Consider the following 20,274-nt stretch of genomic DNA (forward strand, 5'->3'; position numbering starts at 1 on the left):
CAGACACCCCAAGTTTTGGCCTGGCAAGAGGACTCCACATTGGCGTGGATAAAGGCTTCTTCAGTAGCCTCAGGGGTCACCATGGAAGTTTCTTCAGGGCGTTTTGTGTGGATTCTGCCAGAGCAATGGGACAGAAATCTCTATTTCTCTTTCTAGTGAAGACCCACGCGAACGGACTACATTTCCCAGTAGCCCTCGCGGCCGGCTGCGCGGGCGGGAGGGGGCGGCGGTGTGAGAGACGGTGCGGGTGGCGCGCTCCGAGTACGCGCGCCGGCGACCATGGCGTTCTCTGGGCAGGAGCGAGTACTTTAACCCCGGGAGGCGGCGGCAGCAGCGGCAGCGAGGGAGTCACCCTCGATAGGGCGGGCTCCTGCTTGAGGAAAGGGAGGAAGGGGCGGAGAGAGCGCCGGAGGGAGGCCGGTTGGCCAGCGAAGCGCCGAGCGGGGCCCGCCGGTCCATGAGGAGGCCCCGGGACCATGGGCTCCAGGATCAAGTGAGTGCCGCCGGGCGGAGCCGGGCCGGGCCGGGCGCTGGGGAGGCGAGGCCGGGCTCGAGCTGCAGGCAGGCCGCGGGCCGCGCTGGGGGACTTGTTGCCGGGACCGGAGGGGCGCCCCGCGTGGACGCGTCAAGCAGGGAGGGGGATGGTTGCCATGGGGATGCGGGAGGCTCAGGGACGGGGTGCGTGCGCGGTGGAGGGTCGCGGGTGATGAGATGTCCTCTCCTCACCTGAGAGAGGGAACCGCTGACATGACGAGGAGGCTCCCTCTGTGGGATGTACCCCAGAAAACGGTCGTACAGCTACTGGGAGGAAAGAGGTTTCCGGAATTAAGTTCCCACCTGGGTCTGTTTGGGGCGACCCTGAGAGTTGGCAGGTTCTGAGAGGTTGAAACTCGACTGCTTGAGGCCTGTAGCCATTACAGAAGTGGTGTGAGGTTCTTAGAAGGGGGGGGGGGGGGGGGGCTGGTGGATTTAAGGGCTGGATGGCCTGTAGAGGAAGGCCTTTTCCCATTTCTTCCTCTTGAGTTTCCGCACAAGCAAGGGCTATGAAGGAAGATGTCTTTGGGTTATAACTGAGTACCTGATTTTGAAAAGGTTTTGTAATCCAATCTGGCAATTCCCTCACTCCTTCAATTACTTGGAGTCCCTGTTTGAGGCATCCTTTTCTGGTGAGATTGTTGATACTTGTAACTTCAGAACCCATTGAAACATTGTTGGCTTCCTCCTAGACTTGGAAGTTGACTTTGGAAAGTGCAGCTTTTATGTGGTCCAATTTGGGTGTGTTACTTTGGACTGTATCTCCTCTTACAGCCAAGACCTCTTCTGGCCACGCCCTTCTCCAGTCCCAGATGTTTTATCTCTCTCTAATCATTAGCAAATGTTCACTTTTTCTCTATTGCGTAGGGACATTTACAAAGAAAGTTGACAGCGTAGGCTTTTCGAGAAAACAGCATTCATAAGACACCATAAATCTCTTATAGGAAAGTCGGTTAAATGTGTTTATTTCAGCATTTTGAGAATTATACAAGGGAAGTTTGGAAGAGGAAGGGCCTCATGGACAAAAATCTAATAATTATTCAAATATTGCGTCTCATGTCCTGGTGATGCCCATGCAGTGTGACCCTTGCCCGACTGTTCAGTCTCTTCAGCAGTTAGGTTTCTCATTTACCCAAGGTGTCTAGTTTGTGTTTAAAAGCCCTATGACAACTGCTGAATGAAATTAGAAAAGTTTGCTTAGAAAATTAATGTGGCGGTATAAAATGAGTTTTATTTTTATAGAAAAGGGAGGAAGGGGTTAGAACATAACCCAAACAGGAATCTGAGAATCTGTGGAGGTAAAATGATGTGGTCTGTGAACTGTTGGTATTAAAAGGCACTCCAAGCCAAATTCTAGTTCCCAAGTAAGAGCTGTAAACTTGGATGTCAATAGCTCATAGAAATACTTTGCACAGAGTCACCTCAGAGCTGCAGAGAGAGTGTAGTGATGCTTACCTTTCATGTTCCAGAGTTAGAGATTTGCCCAGCTGCATCAAGTGTTCTAGTGAACACTAAAATAGACAAGCAGAAGTTCGCTTGACTAGCTGTCATGTGCTCATGCTCTTGACAGGAACACGTTGACAAGTATGTTTCCTAAGCATGTTTTGTGGAATATATCACTGTAGTATGGGAGCATTTGAGTAAGGGAATTTATCAAGGCATGAAATTGCATTAAGTGTGAAATTAGTATGAAGAATATTGATCCTCAAAGTTGACCGCTCAGTGGTTAAAAGAAAAAGAAAAAAGGCCTGGGAAATAGGTTAACCCGTGGTGAGATTGAAAGAGTATGAATATAGAAGTTATGAAAAGTAGTTATGATTTACAGTGATTTGTGCCATTCTGTCCACAGTTAGGAGTATGGATGGGCAGGTGGAGAGAGAACAGTCAGGTTAGGTCGTTGGAGAAAATGGCCTTGGTTGCTACTGTCCATTCTGCCATGCAGATCAAGGTGTTCAAGGTGTTTACCTGACTGAGGTGGAAGCTGAATGTGCAGGCCCCACAGGTAAGTAGGTGGATAGGAGAGTGGGGGCAGACTGAGCAATCTCTAGACTCCCCGAAGCAATCTGTATTTTCTTTATCTCTGATACCTTGTGCCATTACAAGGACAGTGTACATCAGATCTAGGTTCAAATTTCAGCCCACCGCCCCACCCCCCACCTTTTTTGTATTTTTTTGAGACAGGGTTTCTCTCTGTAACCATCCTGGCTGTCCTGGAACTCGATTTGTAGACCAGGCTGGCCTTGAATTCACTGAGATCCACTTGCCTACTACCACCTGGCAAGTTCCAACTCTTTTTCTTTTACAAATTTATTTATTAAAGATTTCTGTATCTTCCCCGTCACCGCCTCCCATTTCCCTCCCCCTCCCCCAATCAAGTCCCCCTCCTTCGTCAGCCCAAAGAGCAGTCAGGGTTCCCTGCCCTGTGGGAAGTCCAAGGAACCCCCACCTCCATCCAGGTCTAGTAAGGTGAGCATCCAAACTGCCAAGGCTCCCACAAAGCCAGTACATGCAGTAGGATCAAAAACCCGTTGCTATTGTTCTTGAGTTCTCAGCAGTCCTCATTGTCCGCTATGTTCAGCAAGTCTGGTTTTATCCCATGCTTTTTCAGACCCAGGCCAGCTGGCCTTGGTGAGTTCCCAATAGAACATCCCCATTGTCTCAGTGTGTGGGTGCACCCCTCGCGGTCCTGAGGTCCTTGCTCGTGCTCTCTCTCCTGCTCCTGATTTGGACCTTGAGATTTCTGGTATATCTGTGAATCTGGATTTTCCTAGGGGAGAAGGGACCGGCAGGATTATTATAAACAGTAAACACAGGGTCAGTGTGATTTCCAGGCCCATATTAGGAACTTAAGTGATTGTTCTACATCTTCTTATCAAGTGATTAAGAATATCAGATGTATTTTATGCCAGAAATATCAGAGAAAGACATGTTTCAGGTAACAGAAAACAAACTTTTAATGTTCATATGGAGAGCAGGACTTAACATTATCACAATAAAAAATAAAAGTTGATTAAAAAAACCATACTGTCTGTAATTGTGAAACTAGAGTTAAGATCAGTGGTAAAGCATGTGTGTTACTGTTGTTGAGACTTGGCAAGCTGAGGCTTCTGAAGCAGTCTCTGTCGTGCACCATGGCAATGTTTAATGTGAATCATTTCATAAAACCCTCACAACTGTCCACTGGTGCTGTTTATTAACCATTGTTTGCACATGAGAGCGTGGAAGTCCGTAGGCTTAAGGTCAGATGCAAGTGACAAGAAGAGGTCACCAGTATTTAGGTAGTTCACTGGAGACCTAAACTGTCAGCCAAGCAGGTATTTTTCTAGAGGCATAAAAGAGCAGTGGTAATTGACATTCTTGGACAGATATGTTTAAATCTTATTTAGTGTTTGAGTGATCCCAGTGGACTGGAATGTGGTTAGTATGGGGCAGTTTAACTGAGAATGCAGATGCACGGCAGGAAACTGAGGCAGTTTTATATTGCTTGCGGTGACATCCTAGAAATTGCTTCCAGGCACCAAGTACAGGAAGTGGGTTGTAAGTAATGGAAGGAAGTATTTTAAGTGAGTTTGAAGAAACCTGACATTAATGGACTCTGAGAAAAGCATACTTTAAGATTTGAAGGCATAGGTACAGGGTAGGCCAACACCTTTGGCCTTGTGGTGTTTGCATTAGCCCATATGTTATTCTGCTGTCCCCATTGAACTGACCTCCTTGAGGTTGGTATTGGAGGAATCCATTAATTCATTTATCCTCTTACTTCAGAACCAAGATGTGTCAAGCATACATTAAACACTTAATAAATGTTAGCTGTTATCAATTATAGTGGTACTATGCCTGATAGTATGCAAGTTCTAGGGGTACAAAAATGAAAAGATTTTTCTTTTGTGCTAAGGCTTTCTAAAGTAGTAGACACAACTACAAAATGAAAGCACTCTGCCTTATCCTCCCAAATCCTAGTCATAATCCAGTATAATTGCTATAGTGGCAGGGCTGCCAGTAATGACTAGGTGCTGGAGTGAAGGTAAGACTGGCTACCCTGGGGCGGGACAGAGTGTCAAGAGAAGGCTTTAGGGAGAGAGTGTTTTAATTGCAGGATGAATGAGAGTCCTAAAGGGATAAAAGTAGTGATGGTGTTAAGTGACAGTGGTGATATTAACCAAGGGAGAAATATGTATGAGCATAGGACTATTGGGGATATCAAAATATTACTTAAATGTGAGAAACTGTGATAGACATCAGGGATTATAGTGGGGGATAATAGATGATTCTTATTTTTGTGGTACTAACAGTCTGGTGGACCTGATTGATAAATTGAGTAAATTCACATAAAGTTATGTAGTTGTGTTATGAAGCAAGCATGATGCTGAAGAGATGATGATACCAAGTAGCTATCCTATTTTGGATAGAGTGGTGGGGACTGGCCTCACTGTAGAGATGATGTTTGTACTTAGAATTAAAGGATAAAGAGGTATTAGTCATGTCAAATTCAGGCAAGACTATTTCAAGCAGAAGGCAAAGCATGAACCCTGGGGAAGATTTTAGGAAGTGAAGTGATGATGTGAAAAAGGATTCAGGTGGGGTTAGTGCTAGTGCATGCTTAAGTTGGGCCTTGTAGGTCTTTGGAATCTCAAAACTGCTTGCTTATTTATTTGTTTTTAAATTGTTTTTATTGAGCTATATATTTTTCTCTGCTCCCCTCTCTTCCTCTTCGTCTTCCTTCCTCTCCTACCCTCTCCCATGATCCCCATGCTCCCAATTTACTCAGGAGAGCTTGTCTTTTTATACCTCCCATGTAGATTAGATCCATGTATGCCTCTCTTAGGGTCCTTTCTGCTGTTTAGGTTCTGTGGGATTGTGAACTGTAGACTAGTTTTTCTTTGCTTTATGTCTAAAAGCCACTTATGGATAAGTACATATTATATTTATTTTTCTGGGTCTTAGTTACCTTACTCAATATGATGTTTTCTATATCCATCCATTTGCCTGCAAATTTCAAGATGTCATTTTTTTCCACGGTGTAGTACTCCATTGTGTAAATGTGCCTTATTTTCCTTATCTATTCTTCCGTTGAGGGGCATTTAGGTTTTTTTCCAGGTTCTGGCTATGACAAATAATGCTGCTATGACCATAGTTGAGCACATGTCCTTGTAGTATGGTTGAACATCCTTTGGGTTTGTACCCCAAAGTGGTATTGCTGGGTCTTGAGGTAGCTTGTTTCCTAATTTTCTGAGAAATCGCCATACTGATATTCAAAGCGGCTGTACCAGTTTGCACTCCCACCAGCAATGGAGGAGTGTTCCCTTTTTCCCACAACCTCTCCAGCATAAGTTGTCATCAGTTTTTTTGATCTTGGCCATTCTGACAGGTATAAGATGGAATCTCAGTTGTTTTGATTTGCACTTCTCTGATGACTAAAAATGTTAAGCATTTCCTTAAGTGTCTTTCAGCCATTTGAGATTCATTGGTTGAGAGTTCTCTGTTTAAGTCTGTACTCCATTTTTTTTTAAGTTGGGTTATTTGTTCTTTAGATGACCAATTTTTTGAGTTCTTTGTATATTTTGGAGATCAGACTTCTGTCTGATGTGGGGTTAGTGAGGATTTTTTTCCATTCTGTAGGTTTCCTTTTTGTCTTCTTGACCTTGTCCTTTGCTTTACAGAAGCTTCTCAGTTTCAGAAGTTCCCATTTATTGTTTTTCTTAGTTTCTGTGCTACTGGTGTTATATTTAGGAAGTGATCTCCTGTGCCAATGTGTTCAAGTATACTTCCCACTTCCTCTTCTATGAGGTTCAGTGTTGGTTTTATGTTTGATTCCTTTGGACTTGAGTTTTGTGCATGACGATAATGTTTTTTGTTTTTTTAAGACAGGGATTCTCTGTGTAGCTTTGAAGCCTGTCTTGGAACTCTGTAGACCAGGCTGACCTCGAACTCACAGAGATCTACCTGCCTCTGCCTCCCAAGTGCTGGGATTAAGGACATGCTCTATCGCCCAGCTCAAAGCTGCTTTCTTAAAATGGAATTCACATACTATAATGTTTATTTTTGAGACAGGGTCTGTATGTGCTCTCCTCTGGCGTGCAATTCTCTATCAGGCTAGGCTTGAACTCACAGATGTCCACGTGCATCTGCATCTTAGTGCTGGAATTAAAAGTGTGTAGCTCCTCCCCTGGTCTTATAAAATCTTTTTCAAGTAAATGTTTTTAAGTATTTCTACAGAGTCATGAATGACTATCATGGTCTAATTCTGTAGCATTTTATTACCTTAGAAAGAAACTGTTAGCAGTCACTCCTAATTCTTCCAAACTCTTAACCCTAGACAATCGATCTAATTTCAGTTACTATAGATTTACCTATTATGTCATACATATGATATAATATATAACCCGTGATGTATCTAGTTACTGTTCCTTTGCATAATGGTTTTAAGGATATTTTTGTGAGTCTTGTATTTTCATTGTGGTTTATATTGTGTACATTTTATTCCTTCTTCATCAGTTGTTAGATGTTTGGGTTGTTTCTACTTTCCACTGTGAAATGTTATTCATAAACGTTTAGTGTGAGCCTGTACTTCATCTCTTGTGAGTACACATGAATAGAATTGCTAGATCTTATTTGGTCACTCTTAAAATAATTTCTAAAGCAGATGTGCCACTTGATGTAAATTGGTATCTTCATGGGACGCTGATTTAGTACAAATGAAATCTGTGAAAACTTAGGGTCAAAATAGAAGGATAGGCTTCTCAGAAGAGGTTGAGGTTGAATTGAAAGGGGAGACTTGAAAAAAGGAGGGAGTTCTCAAAGGAATAGTAATGGAAGTCCTATGGTTTGCAGGTGGACATAGCTCATCTCATTGTCAAGTACAGAGAAGCAGCCTTGCTTCTTTTTAAGAATTATATTTTGGAAAACTTTCATAGATGTACATGATCCTGTTTCTCACCATTTCTTTTTCTTCTCCCACTGAACCTCTTCCTATCTAGACCATGGCTACTTTCATGTTTCTCTGTGTATGTATGTCCCACTGAGTAGAGAGAGTGAGGCTGCCTCCATGAGCATGGGTGGGCAGTTTGGTTCACATAGCTCTGCTCTGGTCTCTGTGTGGTCTGTTCCTTAAGGGATCCCATTACCAAGTGCAAGGCAGACTTGCTGCTTCTTGTGACTTAGAAAGCACAAACACCCTGCTCTGGGATGACACTAGAGGCTAAGATGTGACTTTTCCTTGTGTCTCTTCCCTTTCCAGCCTAGTGATTCCATCCCAGACCCAACAGACTGTAGAAGAACCTAGGATGATGGGAGAAAAACATTAGAGTTTGGGCTTTCTGTTGCAGGAGTCCTGGATCATACTGTTGAATTTTCATGAATTTTCTGAACAATGTGCTAGTGCTACTCTTTGCTTCTAGTCTTAGCCTTTGCAATCTACTTTGGAAAGTGTGGTATGACAGAAAGGTTGAAACAGGGAAGGTAAATGTTTTTATTCAGGCTGGAATTCTGGTTGGTTGCAGTTTCAAAAGTTAACCTTTTTTTCATGGCCTCTGGGAACTAATCCCTGGATTTGCAACACCTTTTTTGTTTAGGAGAACTTTGTTGGGAAATGGAAAGATAAATAAGAAAGAAACAAATAAAACAAAGTTGATCTCCTTTATTCTTACTGAATTAATACCCATTCATTCTAAGTACAATTGTGCTACGTAAGAACATTATGGATCTGATACACAATTGATGGTCCCATAAAGATCTATAGTCTGTAATGTTAAATAATAAAATTCACCAACAACACATTTCTCAGATTATATTTTCATTAGTGCATTTAAGACTTGAGAAGAACCAGATTTTTGTTGTTGTAGTTTTGTTTTTTGAGACAGGGTTTCTCTATAGTCATGACTGTTCTGGAACTCATTTTGTAGACCAGGCTAGCCTCCAACTCAGAGATCTACCTGCTTCTGCCTCTTGAGTACTACCACACTCTGCTGAAACAACTTTTTTTTTTTAAAGAAAAGAGTGTCCCAAAGGAAAGAAAAAAAAAATCTTCAAAATGTATTTGTTTCTGTTGAAAAGACAGGTGACATTCCAAGAATTCGTATGTTGGTTATATACTATTTAGAATGTTCTATTAAATACAAATCATCAGCTGTCATGAACAAAGGCATTCTAGATAGGACTTTGCAAAAGTCAGAGGGAGATAAGAAGTGTAGCTGAGATACAGGAAGTACACATACACACACACACACACACACTACAGGATGTGGACTTGAACAAAACATAGGATCGTGCCATTGAAGAGTTCAGTGAGTGCTGTGATGTTATCTTACTGGGACTTTTAGGTAGACCAGCAGCAGCAGGTTAGAGAGCAGTGACCAAGCAGTAGCATCCCTTGTTTGTGCAAGGTGATACATTGGAACATGAGAAAAATATATTAGGCCTTAAGATTATTTTAATGACAAGTTTCAGGACTTCTGTATTTTCTAATTTATTAATATAGTAATGAACCATTAGAGTTTATAGGTGAATACGTGTCAGGTGTCTGTAGTAATAAGAGTGGCGGGGCTGCGTCCCCAGCACTCCGGCTGCCCACATGGCTAGCTTATGCTCCGAAATAACAACACACAAACTGTATTCATTTAAACACTGCTTGGCCCTTTAGCTCTAGCCCTTCCAGGCTAATTCTCACATCCCGATCAACCCATCTCTAATAATCTGTGAGCACTGGTCTTACCGGGAAAGATTCAGCATGTCTAACCTGGCGGCTTGCTTCATCGCGTGCGTCTGCCCGGGAGAGCGGAGCATGGCATCTCTCTCTCTGAGGTGTCTGCTCCCGAGAGGAGAGCTGTGGAGTCTGAGCTCACTTCCTCTTCCTCCCAGTGTTCTGTTCTGTTTACTCCTCCCACCTATCTCTAACCAATGAGAGCCAAGCAGTTTCTTTTTATTTAACCAATGACCTTCCTCCATCAGGTGTCTTGCTTAGTTTTTACTGACAAGAATGTGTGGGAAAAAGGAAGACTGATGGATTGTGGAACTATACAATAGTTTATGCTGCAGAAGATGAAGGCCTGATCTGAGGTCTTGGCACTGTAAAGAAAAGGAATGGATTGCAGAGAGATTTTAGATTTTAGGTAGATATGACAGGAGGCTGTGGACACAGAGAGGGTGAAGATGCTCTAGCAAACTTATTCATATGGGGTGCATGATGTGTTTGCATTTCTGAAGACAAGTGAAAAGTTACAATTGGGAGAAGGTGTTTTGGTCTGCAGTAAAAAAAGGAATTTTTTTTTTTTTTTGAGACAAGGTTTCTTTATGTAGTCCTCACTGTCCGGAAACTCTGTAGACCAAACTTGGAAATCCACCTACTTCTACTTCCCAGTTGCTGGGATTAAAGGTGTGTGCCACCACAGATCAGAGGAAGGAAGGCGTCTTTAAGAGCTACACAGTGAAGTTATGAACTCTAGTAGACAAGTAAGACTTAAAGTGAACTGGTTCCAATTTCAAGATGAAAATATGTCCATGGCAGATTTAGAAAAAAATAGAGCAACAGAAAGAAACACCTTTTGATGTGTAAAAACCACAGGAAAGATTACAGCAATGTTGTATTGATCTTGCTTAGGTCTCATGAATAAATGGGAGGAAGGAAACCAATCTAGAGAAGATGCTGTTTGAGTCTAATCCAAGGGGTGTGAGAAGCTGGATGGGATGATATGGTGCTGAACCATTAGCCTGCCCTCACAAAGATTTACATGACATAACCAACTTAAAATTTATTTGCAGTAATCTCAGTGCTAAATTGAGTCTCTCCCCCAGCCCTGAGAGCATTCACAGGTGCTTGCGCTTGTATGTGTGTGGTCTCTGGTTTAGTCCCCAGCAGAGATGTGATGTGATGTGATTGTTTAGTAAATGACAGCTATCACGAGTATTGCTTGTTGAGGATAAAGCATGCTGTCATCTGAAAACCTGAAGTTTAAAAAGGTCAAAAGAATGCAAGTAAATATGTTTCTTTTTACAGTGATGTAGTTTTTTTTTTTAAACATATTTGCTTCCTTTAGTGAGACAGTTCAGATATGTGGTATATTTTACTGGATTTATTTGAAGCCTGGAGATTCGGATGCCTGAAAATCATTATTCCTCTTGCTGGCTGGGGAGAAAGGAAAGCGTGTAGTCTACTAAGAGATCAGGTGAACTTGTAAATAATCAGAATTGCAACACTTAAAAAACATTTTATGTTCCTATAAATACTGGACATTTTTATTCCATTTTCTAAAAACCTTACATCAATAATTTATACTTTGTTTTAGCTGGTATCACTGTTCAATCATTTTCCATGGTGCTTAGAGTTTTAAAATGATTTTATGTTGGAAAATACACATCTGTAAAATTAGAGCAGCATAGTAAGTCCCCAGATCACTCTTATCACTCAGTTTCAATCTGGTAATTTGTGGATTTAAGTTCCATTTATAGTTCTACCTTTTCCACCTCCCAGTACCCTGGATTATTCTGAATCAAATTCCAAAAAGCACATTTCATTTGTAAATATTTCCCTGTCACTGAAAGAGCTAAAAGATCTTTTTAAAACAATGATGCCACACCTAAAAATTTTACAAGTGTTTTTTTTAAAGTATTATCAAATACCTGTTTATCATTTTATGTTTTTTTTGCTTCTTTATTTTTTTGCTTTATTTATTACTAATGTATGATATGTGGATTCACCATGGTTCATATGATGTGTGTGTGGAGGTCAGAGGACACCTTTGTGGAGTTGGTTCTCTCCTTGCATCTGTGGGTTCTGGGGATGGAACTCAGGGCTCAAGCTTGTTCAGGTGGCAAGTCTTGCTCCTCCTCCCATTTTAAAAAAGATTTGAATATACTGATTTTATATATTTTATCTGGTTGTGTATCTCTTTTCTTTCTTTCTTTCCTTTCTTTCTGTCTTTCTTTCTCTTTTCTTTCTTTCGTTCTTTCTTTCTCTTTCTTTTCTTCTCTCTCTTTTCTCTTTCTTTATTTCTCTCTCACACTCTTTCTTTCTCTCTCTTTCCCTCCCTCCCTCCCTCCCTCTCTCTCTCTCTTTCTTTCTTTCTTTCTTTCTTGTCTCTCTACAAAGCCCTGGCTGTCCTTGAACTCACTGTGTAGACCAGTCTGGCCCCAAGTTCACAGAGATCTGCCTGCCTCTGCTTCCCAAGTGCTGGGATTAAAGATGTGCCACCATTCCTGACTCTGCAATTTATTTATTAAAGAAATTGACTATTGCTTCTATGTAATTTTCATTGCATCCTCATGGTTTATTTAATATGTTCCTCTTTTATATTTCTCTAACTTAGTAATTAGAACGAATGATTTGATGAGATTCAAGTTTATTTTCTTGGCAAGAATACTTAAGTGGTAAGAGCTGCTTCTACCAGGCGGCTCATGATAAGTATCCGGTTCTCTCTCTCTTTCTGTCCCTGGTTAGGGTGGTCAAATGTTGTACTCTGTTTTTGTCATGTCGTCATCTGTTAAATTTGTAACCCTTCTCCCCTTTTTGTTGTTTTTCCTTGGAGTCTTGAAGTCCTTTTGCCAGGGTCTTATGAGTTTCTAACATTTTTTTTTTTCTTTTTGCCATAAGCTGTTCTAGGGTCATTTAAGTGTTTCTTACTCCAGACCTGTATTCCACCATTTCTCTTGGGAGACTTGCTTGCTTATGGGGGGAAATGGCCTTACTAATCTTGGTCTGGGTTTTAGTTTTGTTTTTCAGTGTGGGAAGGTTTGCTATTGTGACAGTCATCTCTGGGCTTTTCCAGAGATCAAAACTGGGTGGGGGTCTGGAGAGAATGTGTGTGTGTGTGTGTGTGTGTGTGTACACTTAAGTATTTCTGGATATGGTGCTGCACACCTTTTTGCCCAGCTCTTGAAAGGCTGAGGCAGAAGGATTGTGAGTTCCTGGCTAGTCTGAGCTACATGGTGAGACCTGCTGTAACATAACAGTAGAAATGTGAAATTGTTTGCTGTGTTCATACGATCTTTCCCAATTCCAGATACAACAGTTTTATTTACCTCCATCACCTTTACATCTCAGTCTCCCACACTGTGCTCGAGTACCAAATTTCTAGCAACTCTTTGGCTTTTTCTGTAATGCCCAGGCTACTCTGTAGCAGCCCTAGCATTGCCTCTAGCAGTAGGACTACTGAAATATTTATTATTATTTTAATACTATTTATTATTGTTGTGCATATGCTGTATGTACATGAGTGTGTGTGCTACAGTGTGCATGTGGAGGTCAGAGGAAAACTTCGTAGAGTTAAACATTTTCTGCCTTTATGTAGGTTTCAGGGATTGAATTCAGGTCATCATCAGGCTTACAAAACATGTATATTTACCTGCTGAGCCATCTCCCTTGGAACTGGCATTACAGATGCTTGTAAGCTGTTCAGTATGGGTGCTGAATTTGGATCCTATGAGCCTACAAGAGCTCTTAATCACTGAGCAGTTTCTCAAGACTATTATTATAGATTTATTTTTATCCCCCCATCCCCAAATATCAGTGGGAAGAGGGAGAAAGTGAAAGAAAGTGAGGACACTCATGTACCAAGGTGCACATGCAGAGGTCAGAGAAAACCTTGGGAATTGGTTCTCTTTTTCCACCTTGTTTTTGAGCAGGGTCTCTCTAGTTCTTTCTGTCACTGCACTGAGCTTCAGCCAATTCTGTTGTTGCTTCCTGTTTGACTCTGTGAATACTGTAGCTGTGATTACAGATGCAGCCACTGTGTCCAGTTTTTTTACATAGAGTGCTCAGAAAGTGCTTTTACTCCTTGAGCCATCTTGAGGACTCATTATTTAATTTGGTAGAGTTTTTTGTTTGTTTTGGTCCATGGGGGCATCTCATAAAAAATGTATAGTCAAATTACTCTTTTAAAACAAATAGAAATAATTTCTTTGTGGTTGTGTCTCCACAAAAGTAGTTTTAATCTTTTGAGAAGTTGCTTTTTTAACTTTTTAAGCTCAAGGACAATTTTATTAGAATTTAAAAGAACAACCCTAGGACAGGCAACCTGTAAATCTCAGAACCTGCCCCAGGAAGAAGAAGGAGAAAAGGAAGACAAAACCATGCTATTTGTAAGCAACCACATGGAAGAAGTAGGAGTAAGTAGCTTCAGAGAAAAAAATGTAAGAGACTGTGGTTACTATTAGAAAAAGAAAGAAGATAAAGACAAAGTTAAGTTTCTCTGGGTTGGAAAGGCAGACCTAAAAGAGCCACATGCTGCAGTTCTAGAAGGAACTGCTGGAATTCCTTTTTTTTTTTTTATTTTATTTTTGAGATAGGGTTTCTCCGTAGCTTTTTGGTTCCTGTCCTGGAACTAGCTCTTGTAGACCAGGCTGGCCTCCAACTCACAGAGATCTGCCTGCCTCTGCCTCCCGAGTGCTGGGATTAAAGGCGTGCGCCACCACCGCCCGGCTGGAATTCCTTTAAAAAAGACAATTTAATTTGTTTTATCTTTGTACATAATATAGTTTCAAAGACAAATCTACAGAACAGGTATATTCATAAAAGTTCCATATCCCTCCTCTGTTTCCCTTCCTTCTGTTCTCTGTAGGTAACCAGTTTGATTTTAGACTTTAATTTGTCATTCTGGTAAAAGTGAAGAAGAAAGGCAAATAGGTAGTATATTCATGGATCTTCATGCCAGGCCTTCAAATAAGTAGGAACAGTCTCAGCTTACTTCTCCCTTTGACTCATTCAGAAAAGAGATGACTCTTAGCAATGTGTAGAAACCACCCTTCTTTTTCTGTAAACAGCATAATATTCCATTCATTAGATAGACCATGGTTTTTTCAGCCTGTTTCATACAGATGCAAGCGACAGATCTTGCAAAAATAAACACACACATATTTAATACATATATGTGTGTATAAATATTGTACTTTTTAGGATGGAATAGTGGGTCAGATAGTAAGTTTGGAGCTGAGGATATTGTAGCTCATTGGTGAAACTTAGCTAGCATGTCCAAAACTTTTGGTTTGATTCCCAAAAAGTAAATCTGTAATTTTCCTAGATAATCTTTTCCATATGATTTGTGTCCGCTCACACTGTCACAGGAGAGTGCCATTAACCTTACAGCTTTGTCAGCAGAATGTGTTTGTCAGACCTTAAAAAGTGTTTTGATTGGACTAGGGATATAACTCAGTAGAGTACTTGCCTAGCATGTAGGAAGCCGTAGATTTGATCATCATTGTGGCATAAACCAGGTTCTGTGATGCTTCTCTGAAATCCTAGTACTCAGATTAAGGGCAGGAAGACCAGAAATTCAAGGTCATCCTCTGTTACGTAGTTTGAGGCTTACTGGTACAGCATGAGACTCTGTCTCAAAATTTTTAACAATCAAAGTTTTAAGTACACGGTTACAAACCAAATCAATTGCATGAAGAACAATAAACCCTCTACCCTGCTTTTTTCCAGTCCTGTTTGGCGACACACACTGTTAGCTGGTCTTATTTTTAGTTCTGTTGATTCACCCATAATCCTAGATAACTCTTTCTGTTAATTAATCTCAAACAGTAATTACTGATTCCCTAAAATGAAAAGTGAATGTCTTTATAGTGCTTTTCTCTTTATGTTTTCTTTCTTTTGTGTTTTCCTGAAGCTCTTTAGTTCTAGGGATTGAACCAAACACCTTTAAGAACCTTATCATTCCCAGCCTTTGTTCATTGTTTTTTATATTTATATTATGTTAATTATGGTATTGGTTAATTATGCTTAGAATCTCTTTATTGTTTCACTAACTTTTAGCAGCATCTCTTGACTCAGTACTTTGTAAGGCACGGAGAAGAATTTACCCAGGCTTGCTGTTCTACCTTCTTTAAACTAGACTTTTACTTTATGTGATAAATTAATTTTAAGAAAATGTATTCATTTGTTTTGGTGTTTTGAGACAGGATTTCACTTATGTAGCCAAGGCTGGCCCTGTGTTTATAATCTTCCATCCTGCCTCTTCCTCACGAATGCTGAAATTATAGGCATGTGCCATGATCCTTTAAATTTTGATGTGTGATCAGAGCCATGTTCTCAGTACTTCTTCCCTGTGTTAACTCCAGAAATAGAATATTTGTTGTGAATATTTAAATAGAAGAACTTAATTCTACTAGGGTGTTAGAATATTTTCTTCTTGTTTGGAGAAGAATGTTAACATTAGGGTCTGGTGAACTTTGTTACAGTTCATCCAGAATTTTAACATTATGCTTCCCTACCTTTTTTACTAGCTTCAGATCTATATTTAAAAAGGGTTGCATTTATTTGTGCGAGACAGGAAAGTCTGGCATCAACTTTGGGTACTTGTTTCATAGAATAGTATTCTTCCCTTCATTTCCCTCTTCTAGATTCCTTATTCGTCACCATCTTTTTTTTTTTTTTTATTCTGACATTATTTGCTTTTATCCCCTTTTTTCCAAACTTGAAATGGTGCTTGTGTGAGCCTGGTCATAGTGGCCCCTGCCTTTAATCCCCACATTCAGGAGGCAGAGACAGGTGGATCTCTGAGTTTGAGGCCAGTGATGGAGGTGGGTCATTTGTCTATCTGTTGCTTTCATTGGTTAATTAATAAAAAAAAAAAACTGCTTGGCCTTTGATAGGACAGAAAATTAGGTAGGCGGAGTAGACAGAACAGAATGCTGGGAGAAAGAGGCCGAGTCAGGCAGTCGCCATGATTCTCCCACCAGACACAGATGCAGGTTAAGATCTTCCCTGGTAAGCCACCTCGTGGTGATACGGATATTAGAAATGGGTTAGCTCAATATGTAAGAGCTAGCCAATAAGAGGTTAAAACTAATGGGCTAGGCAGTGCTTAAAAGAATACAGTTTCTGTGTAATTATTTTGGGTAAAGCTAGCCAGTGGCCGGGAGCTGAAAGGCGGGAAGCGGCCTGCTGCCTCTCACTACAACAGGCCAGCCTAGTCTACATGGCAAGTTCCAGGATAACCAGAGCTACATAATACAAAGACGCTGTCTCAAAAAAAGAAAAAGAAGAAGGAAGAAAGAAAGAAAGAAAGAAAGGTGCTCGTGATTTTATGGAGGCTCTCCCCTTGCCTTCCAAGATCCCTTCATGTTCCTATTTCAGTCTATGTAGGTAGTCAGCTGTATTATAATGCTGGCAGACCACTGTCACTACTTTACTGAGTTGATTCCATTATCTCCTGGTCCCTGAGCTTTTGTTTTGCTTTAATTTGTTTGCTGGAACACAAGTTCCAGTCGTAGGATTTACCAAAACAGTAGGCTTGTAGGAGTGCTTAAAAAGTAAACCAAGTTCTTGAGCACAGGTAACAAATGCATTCTTTCTCAACCTTGATTAATAATTTATATGGTCATTGATGTTTAGGGTGACAGAATTTCCCCTCAATTTTAACTTTGGGGATGGCACCTCACATACACACATGTGAACACACACACACAAATGCCAGGAGATATAGGTCATAAAGGAGGACATTTCCTGGAGTAAATGGCTAGGTTGATTTGGGTTATGTTAAGTGTCATGTTATTATACATAGAGAGCTTTTAGAGTTAGAATTTGGATCTGAAACTCATGTGCAGGATGGAAACTGCTCGTTAGTTTTATATGAACTTGACACAAGCTAGAATCATCTGAGATGAGCGATCCTCAATTGAGAAATGCCTCTGTAAGACTGTGCTCTAGGCAAGCATGTAGGGTGATTGTAATTAGTGATTGTGGGGAGGGCCCAGTCCATTGTGGGTAGGGTCATACTCATACTTGGGCTGATGGTTCTGGGTCCTGTAAGCAAGCAGGTTGAACAAACTGTAAGCAACACTTCTCTATCATCAGCTCCTGCCTCTGAGTTCCTCTCCTGATTGAGTTCCTGCTTTGGATGATGAACTGTGGTATAGAAGTATAAACCTAATAAACCCTTTCCTGTGCGTGTTGTTTTTGTTCATGGTGTTTGATCACAGCAATAGAAACTCAAACTAAGATGGGAACTGAAGATAACAGTTTGGGAATCAGTGTTCAGGCGGTGGGTAGGAAACCAAAGGGACTTTAGGACTCTTTAGTTGGCAGATAGAGGGCAGGAGGAAGGGCAGACTCATTGGTCTGTAGGGGACAGTGCACATCCTAATAGACATCATGTCTTTTCCGTTTTTTGAGATGTTTCTCTGTGTAACTACTGTAACTGTCCTGTAACTCACTTTGTAGACCAGGCTGGCTTCGAACTCATAGAGATCTCCCTGCCTCCACCTCCTGAGAACTGGAATGAAAGTGTGCTATAACGTCCAGTTGATGTTGACTTTTAAAAACATTTATGTGTGTTCTGTATTTTATGTGTGTGCACACTTGTCATGGTACATGTATAGTGATCAAAGAACTATTTTCTGGAATCAATTTTCTTTTTCCACTCAAGTCATCAGGTTTGGCCACAAAATGCTTTTACCTTCTGACCCATCTCACTAGCTTTGGATTTCATTTATTTGTTATTTATTTAAGACAGGGTCTCAGTATATTGCTGAGGTTGTCCTGGAACTTGCCTTGTCGACTAGGCTGGCCTCAGACGCACAGAGATCTGTTGGAAGAGGAGGCCGCTTGTTCTTCCCTGCTGCCTAGCTAGCTTACACCTGAAATAATCACACAGAAGCTGTATTAATTAAATCACACTTGGCCCATTAGCTCTAGCTTCTTATTGGCTAATTCCTACATCTTCACTTAACCCATGTCCATTAATCTGTGCATTACCATGAGGTCATGGCCTAACAGCAAAGTTTCAGCGTGTCTGTCTCTGGCGCCAGATCCATGGCGTCTCTCTGACTCCGCCTTTTTTCTCCCAGCATACTGCCTATCTTTCCCTAGTTCTATTCTTCCTTGCCGTAGGCTCAAAGCAGTTCTTTATTCATTAACCAATAAAAGCAATACACAGACAGAAGGACCTCCCACACCATTTCCTCTTTTCTGTTTAAACGAAAAGAAAGTCTTTAACATACTAAAATTACATATAACAAAACAGGTATTAAGCAGGAATTACAGTTACAATGTTTATGTCTATTTTATCTTTTATCATAACTAAGAAAAACTATAACTACAACTATAAATTTTTCAAGTCCATCAAAGACTCCAGAAGGATATAGTATTACCTAAGTAAACAATAAGTTCATTGTAAGCAACTTTCAAAACTCTAGAATTCACAGAGACATCTCACTACCTGGACAGTCACCCAATGTTTTTCTGTACCTTTGGGGCATCAATCTGACTCCACCTTTTTTTCTCCCAGCATACAGCCTACCTCTCCCTGCCTAGTTCTGTTCTTCCCTGCCATAGGCTCAAAGCAGTTCTTTATTCATTAACCAATAAAAGCAACACACAGACAGAAGAACCTCCCACACCAGACACCCACCTGCCTCTGCTTTCTGAGTCGTGGGACTAAAGGTGTGCACCCTCATATCCAACCCCGAGTTTTATTTTTAAGAACATTAAATCAGGAATCTGTACACAAATTTAACTCCCCCAGTTTATGTTTGTGATAGCTCCATGTAACTGATAATCCTCAAATCATTTGACTTTAGCAATTCTCTTTGGGATTATAAATATTTATGTGTTCTCATTCTCTCTCCCTCTCTCCCTCTCACCCTCTCCCTCTCTCCCTCCCTCCTTCCTTCTTTTAAGGCTTGCATTGTTAGGCTGTATCTCTGCAGTAAATAGTAAATACTGGGGATCAGCAGAGAATGGTGATCTAGAACGCTGGCCTAACTGGAAAAAGCAGTCCAGGTTATCTTGATTGCTGTGACTAGAATATAAAACCAGCCTCTGTTCACTCATCACTGAAAGTTGCTTCTGTCTACTTGTCTGTTGGTTGACACTACAGGATGGGTAGTTAGGGCTTGGAATTAAGGAGGAAGAAATTTATGATGTCCTCATGGCCCACTTCTTAGTATTTTCTTGGGCAAATTGGTCTGGCCTTTCCACCTTGGTCTGACTTCCTTATAGGAAAAGTTTCACATTGCACAGGAGACAGCACTTTAGCCGGAATATAAGTTGCAAATTATTAGTTCAGTGGTGCTTAAGCATGCTCAGGTGGCGGAATACCTCAGCGTCATGGTGTTCTGTGAAATGCTATGAAATATTTATATTTTAAACTTCAAACAACATGTCCTCTAAATCAGATGCTATTTTATATTGTATTTCAGAATAGTGACTAACAGGTGAGGATGGGTTAAGAACAATTTACAGTAAGAAAATTTAAAATTACATTACCTTATTTTAAAATGCAAATTGAGAAAAGGCCATTTAAAACCTCCAGCATTTCTGGAAAGTACATTGAATAACCATTAAATTAATTGACTGTGGGAGAGACACAGGAAGCTGTAGTGAATGAGGACCGACCACACCTTCCCATTGGGGAGCTGTATACCATTATCAATTACCATCTTCATCAGAAGCAGGAGTGCCTCTTGAGCTTGGGCCTATTCACCCTGTCTAATGGGATAGTGAGGATCATCAGACCTTCACTTGAAGTGTCTCTGCCAGCTTTATATAGTTATACCCCAGCTGCATGTGATCTTGGCAGCATTTGCAGAGGGTGGGAGGTTAACTGAAGGGAAGATTCCATGCAGCTATGGAGAGGTCATCATTTATGTTGGCCTGAGACTCTTATTGGTGCAGATGTTTTATAGTCACCCATGCTTTGTAAGAAAGCCCAGTAAATTTATTGGTTCCCCAAGTTGAGCTTTGGTGGATATGTACATCATCTCTCATAGGTGCCCTATCTTGGGGGTGAGAATGTGGACTCCCATTTG

At 40.9% G+C, this 20,274-nt stretch overlaps 1 protein-coding gene across 7 annotated transcripts in view; it reads left to right on the top strand.

The window, feature by feature from the left end:
* The first annotated feature begins 241 nt into the window (after positions 1–241).
* Dennd1a (DENN domain containing 1A) overlaps positions 242–20,274 on the top strand; it is a 543,784-nt gene continuing 523,751 nt past the window's right edge. For all 7 annotated transcript variants that reach the window (XM_041675232.1, XM_041675224.1, XM_041675226.1 and 4 more), the window contains exon 1: positions 242–493. In XM_041675232.1, coding sequence (XP_041531166.1) covers positions 477–493 — 17 coding nt within the window. In that variant the 5' untranslated portion in view covers positions 242–476. The remainder of the gene's footprint in view (positions 494–20,274) is intronic.

The sequence above is a fragment of the Microtus oregoni genome, unplaced genomic scaffold (assembly GCF_018167655.1).
Source record: "Microtus oregoni isolate MIOR12 unplaced genomic scaffold, Mior012 000025F_ref0000491, whole genome shotgun sequence".
Classification (NCBI taxonomy): domain Eukaryota; kingdom Metazoa; phylum Chordata; class Mammalia; order Rodentia; family Cricetidae; genus Microtus; species Microtus oregoni.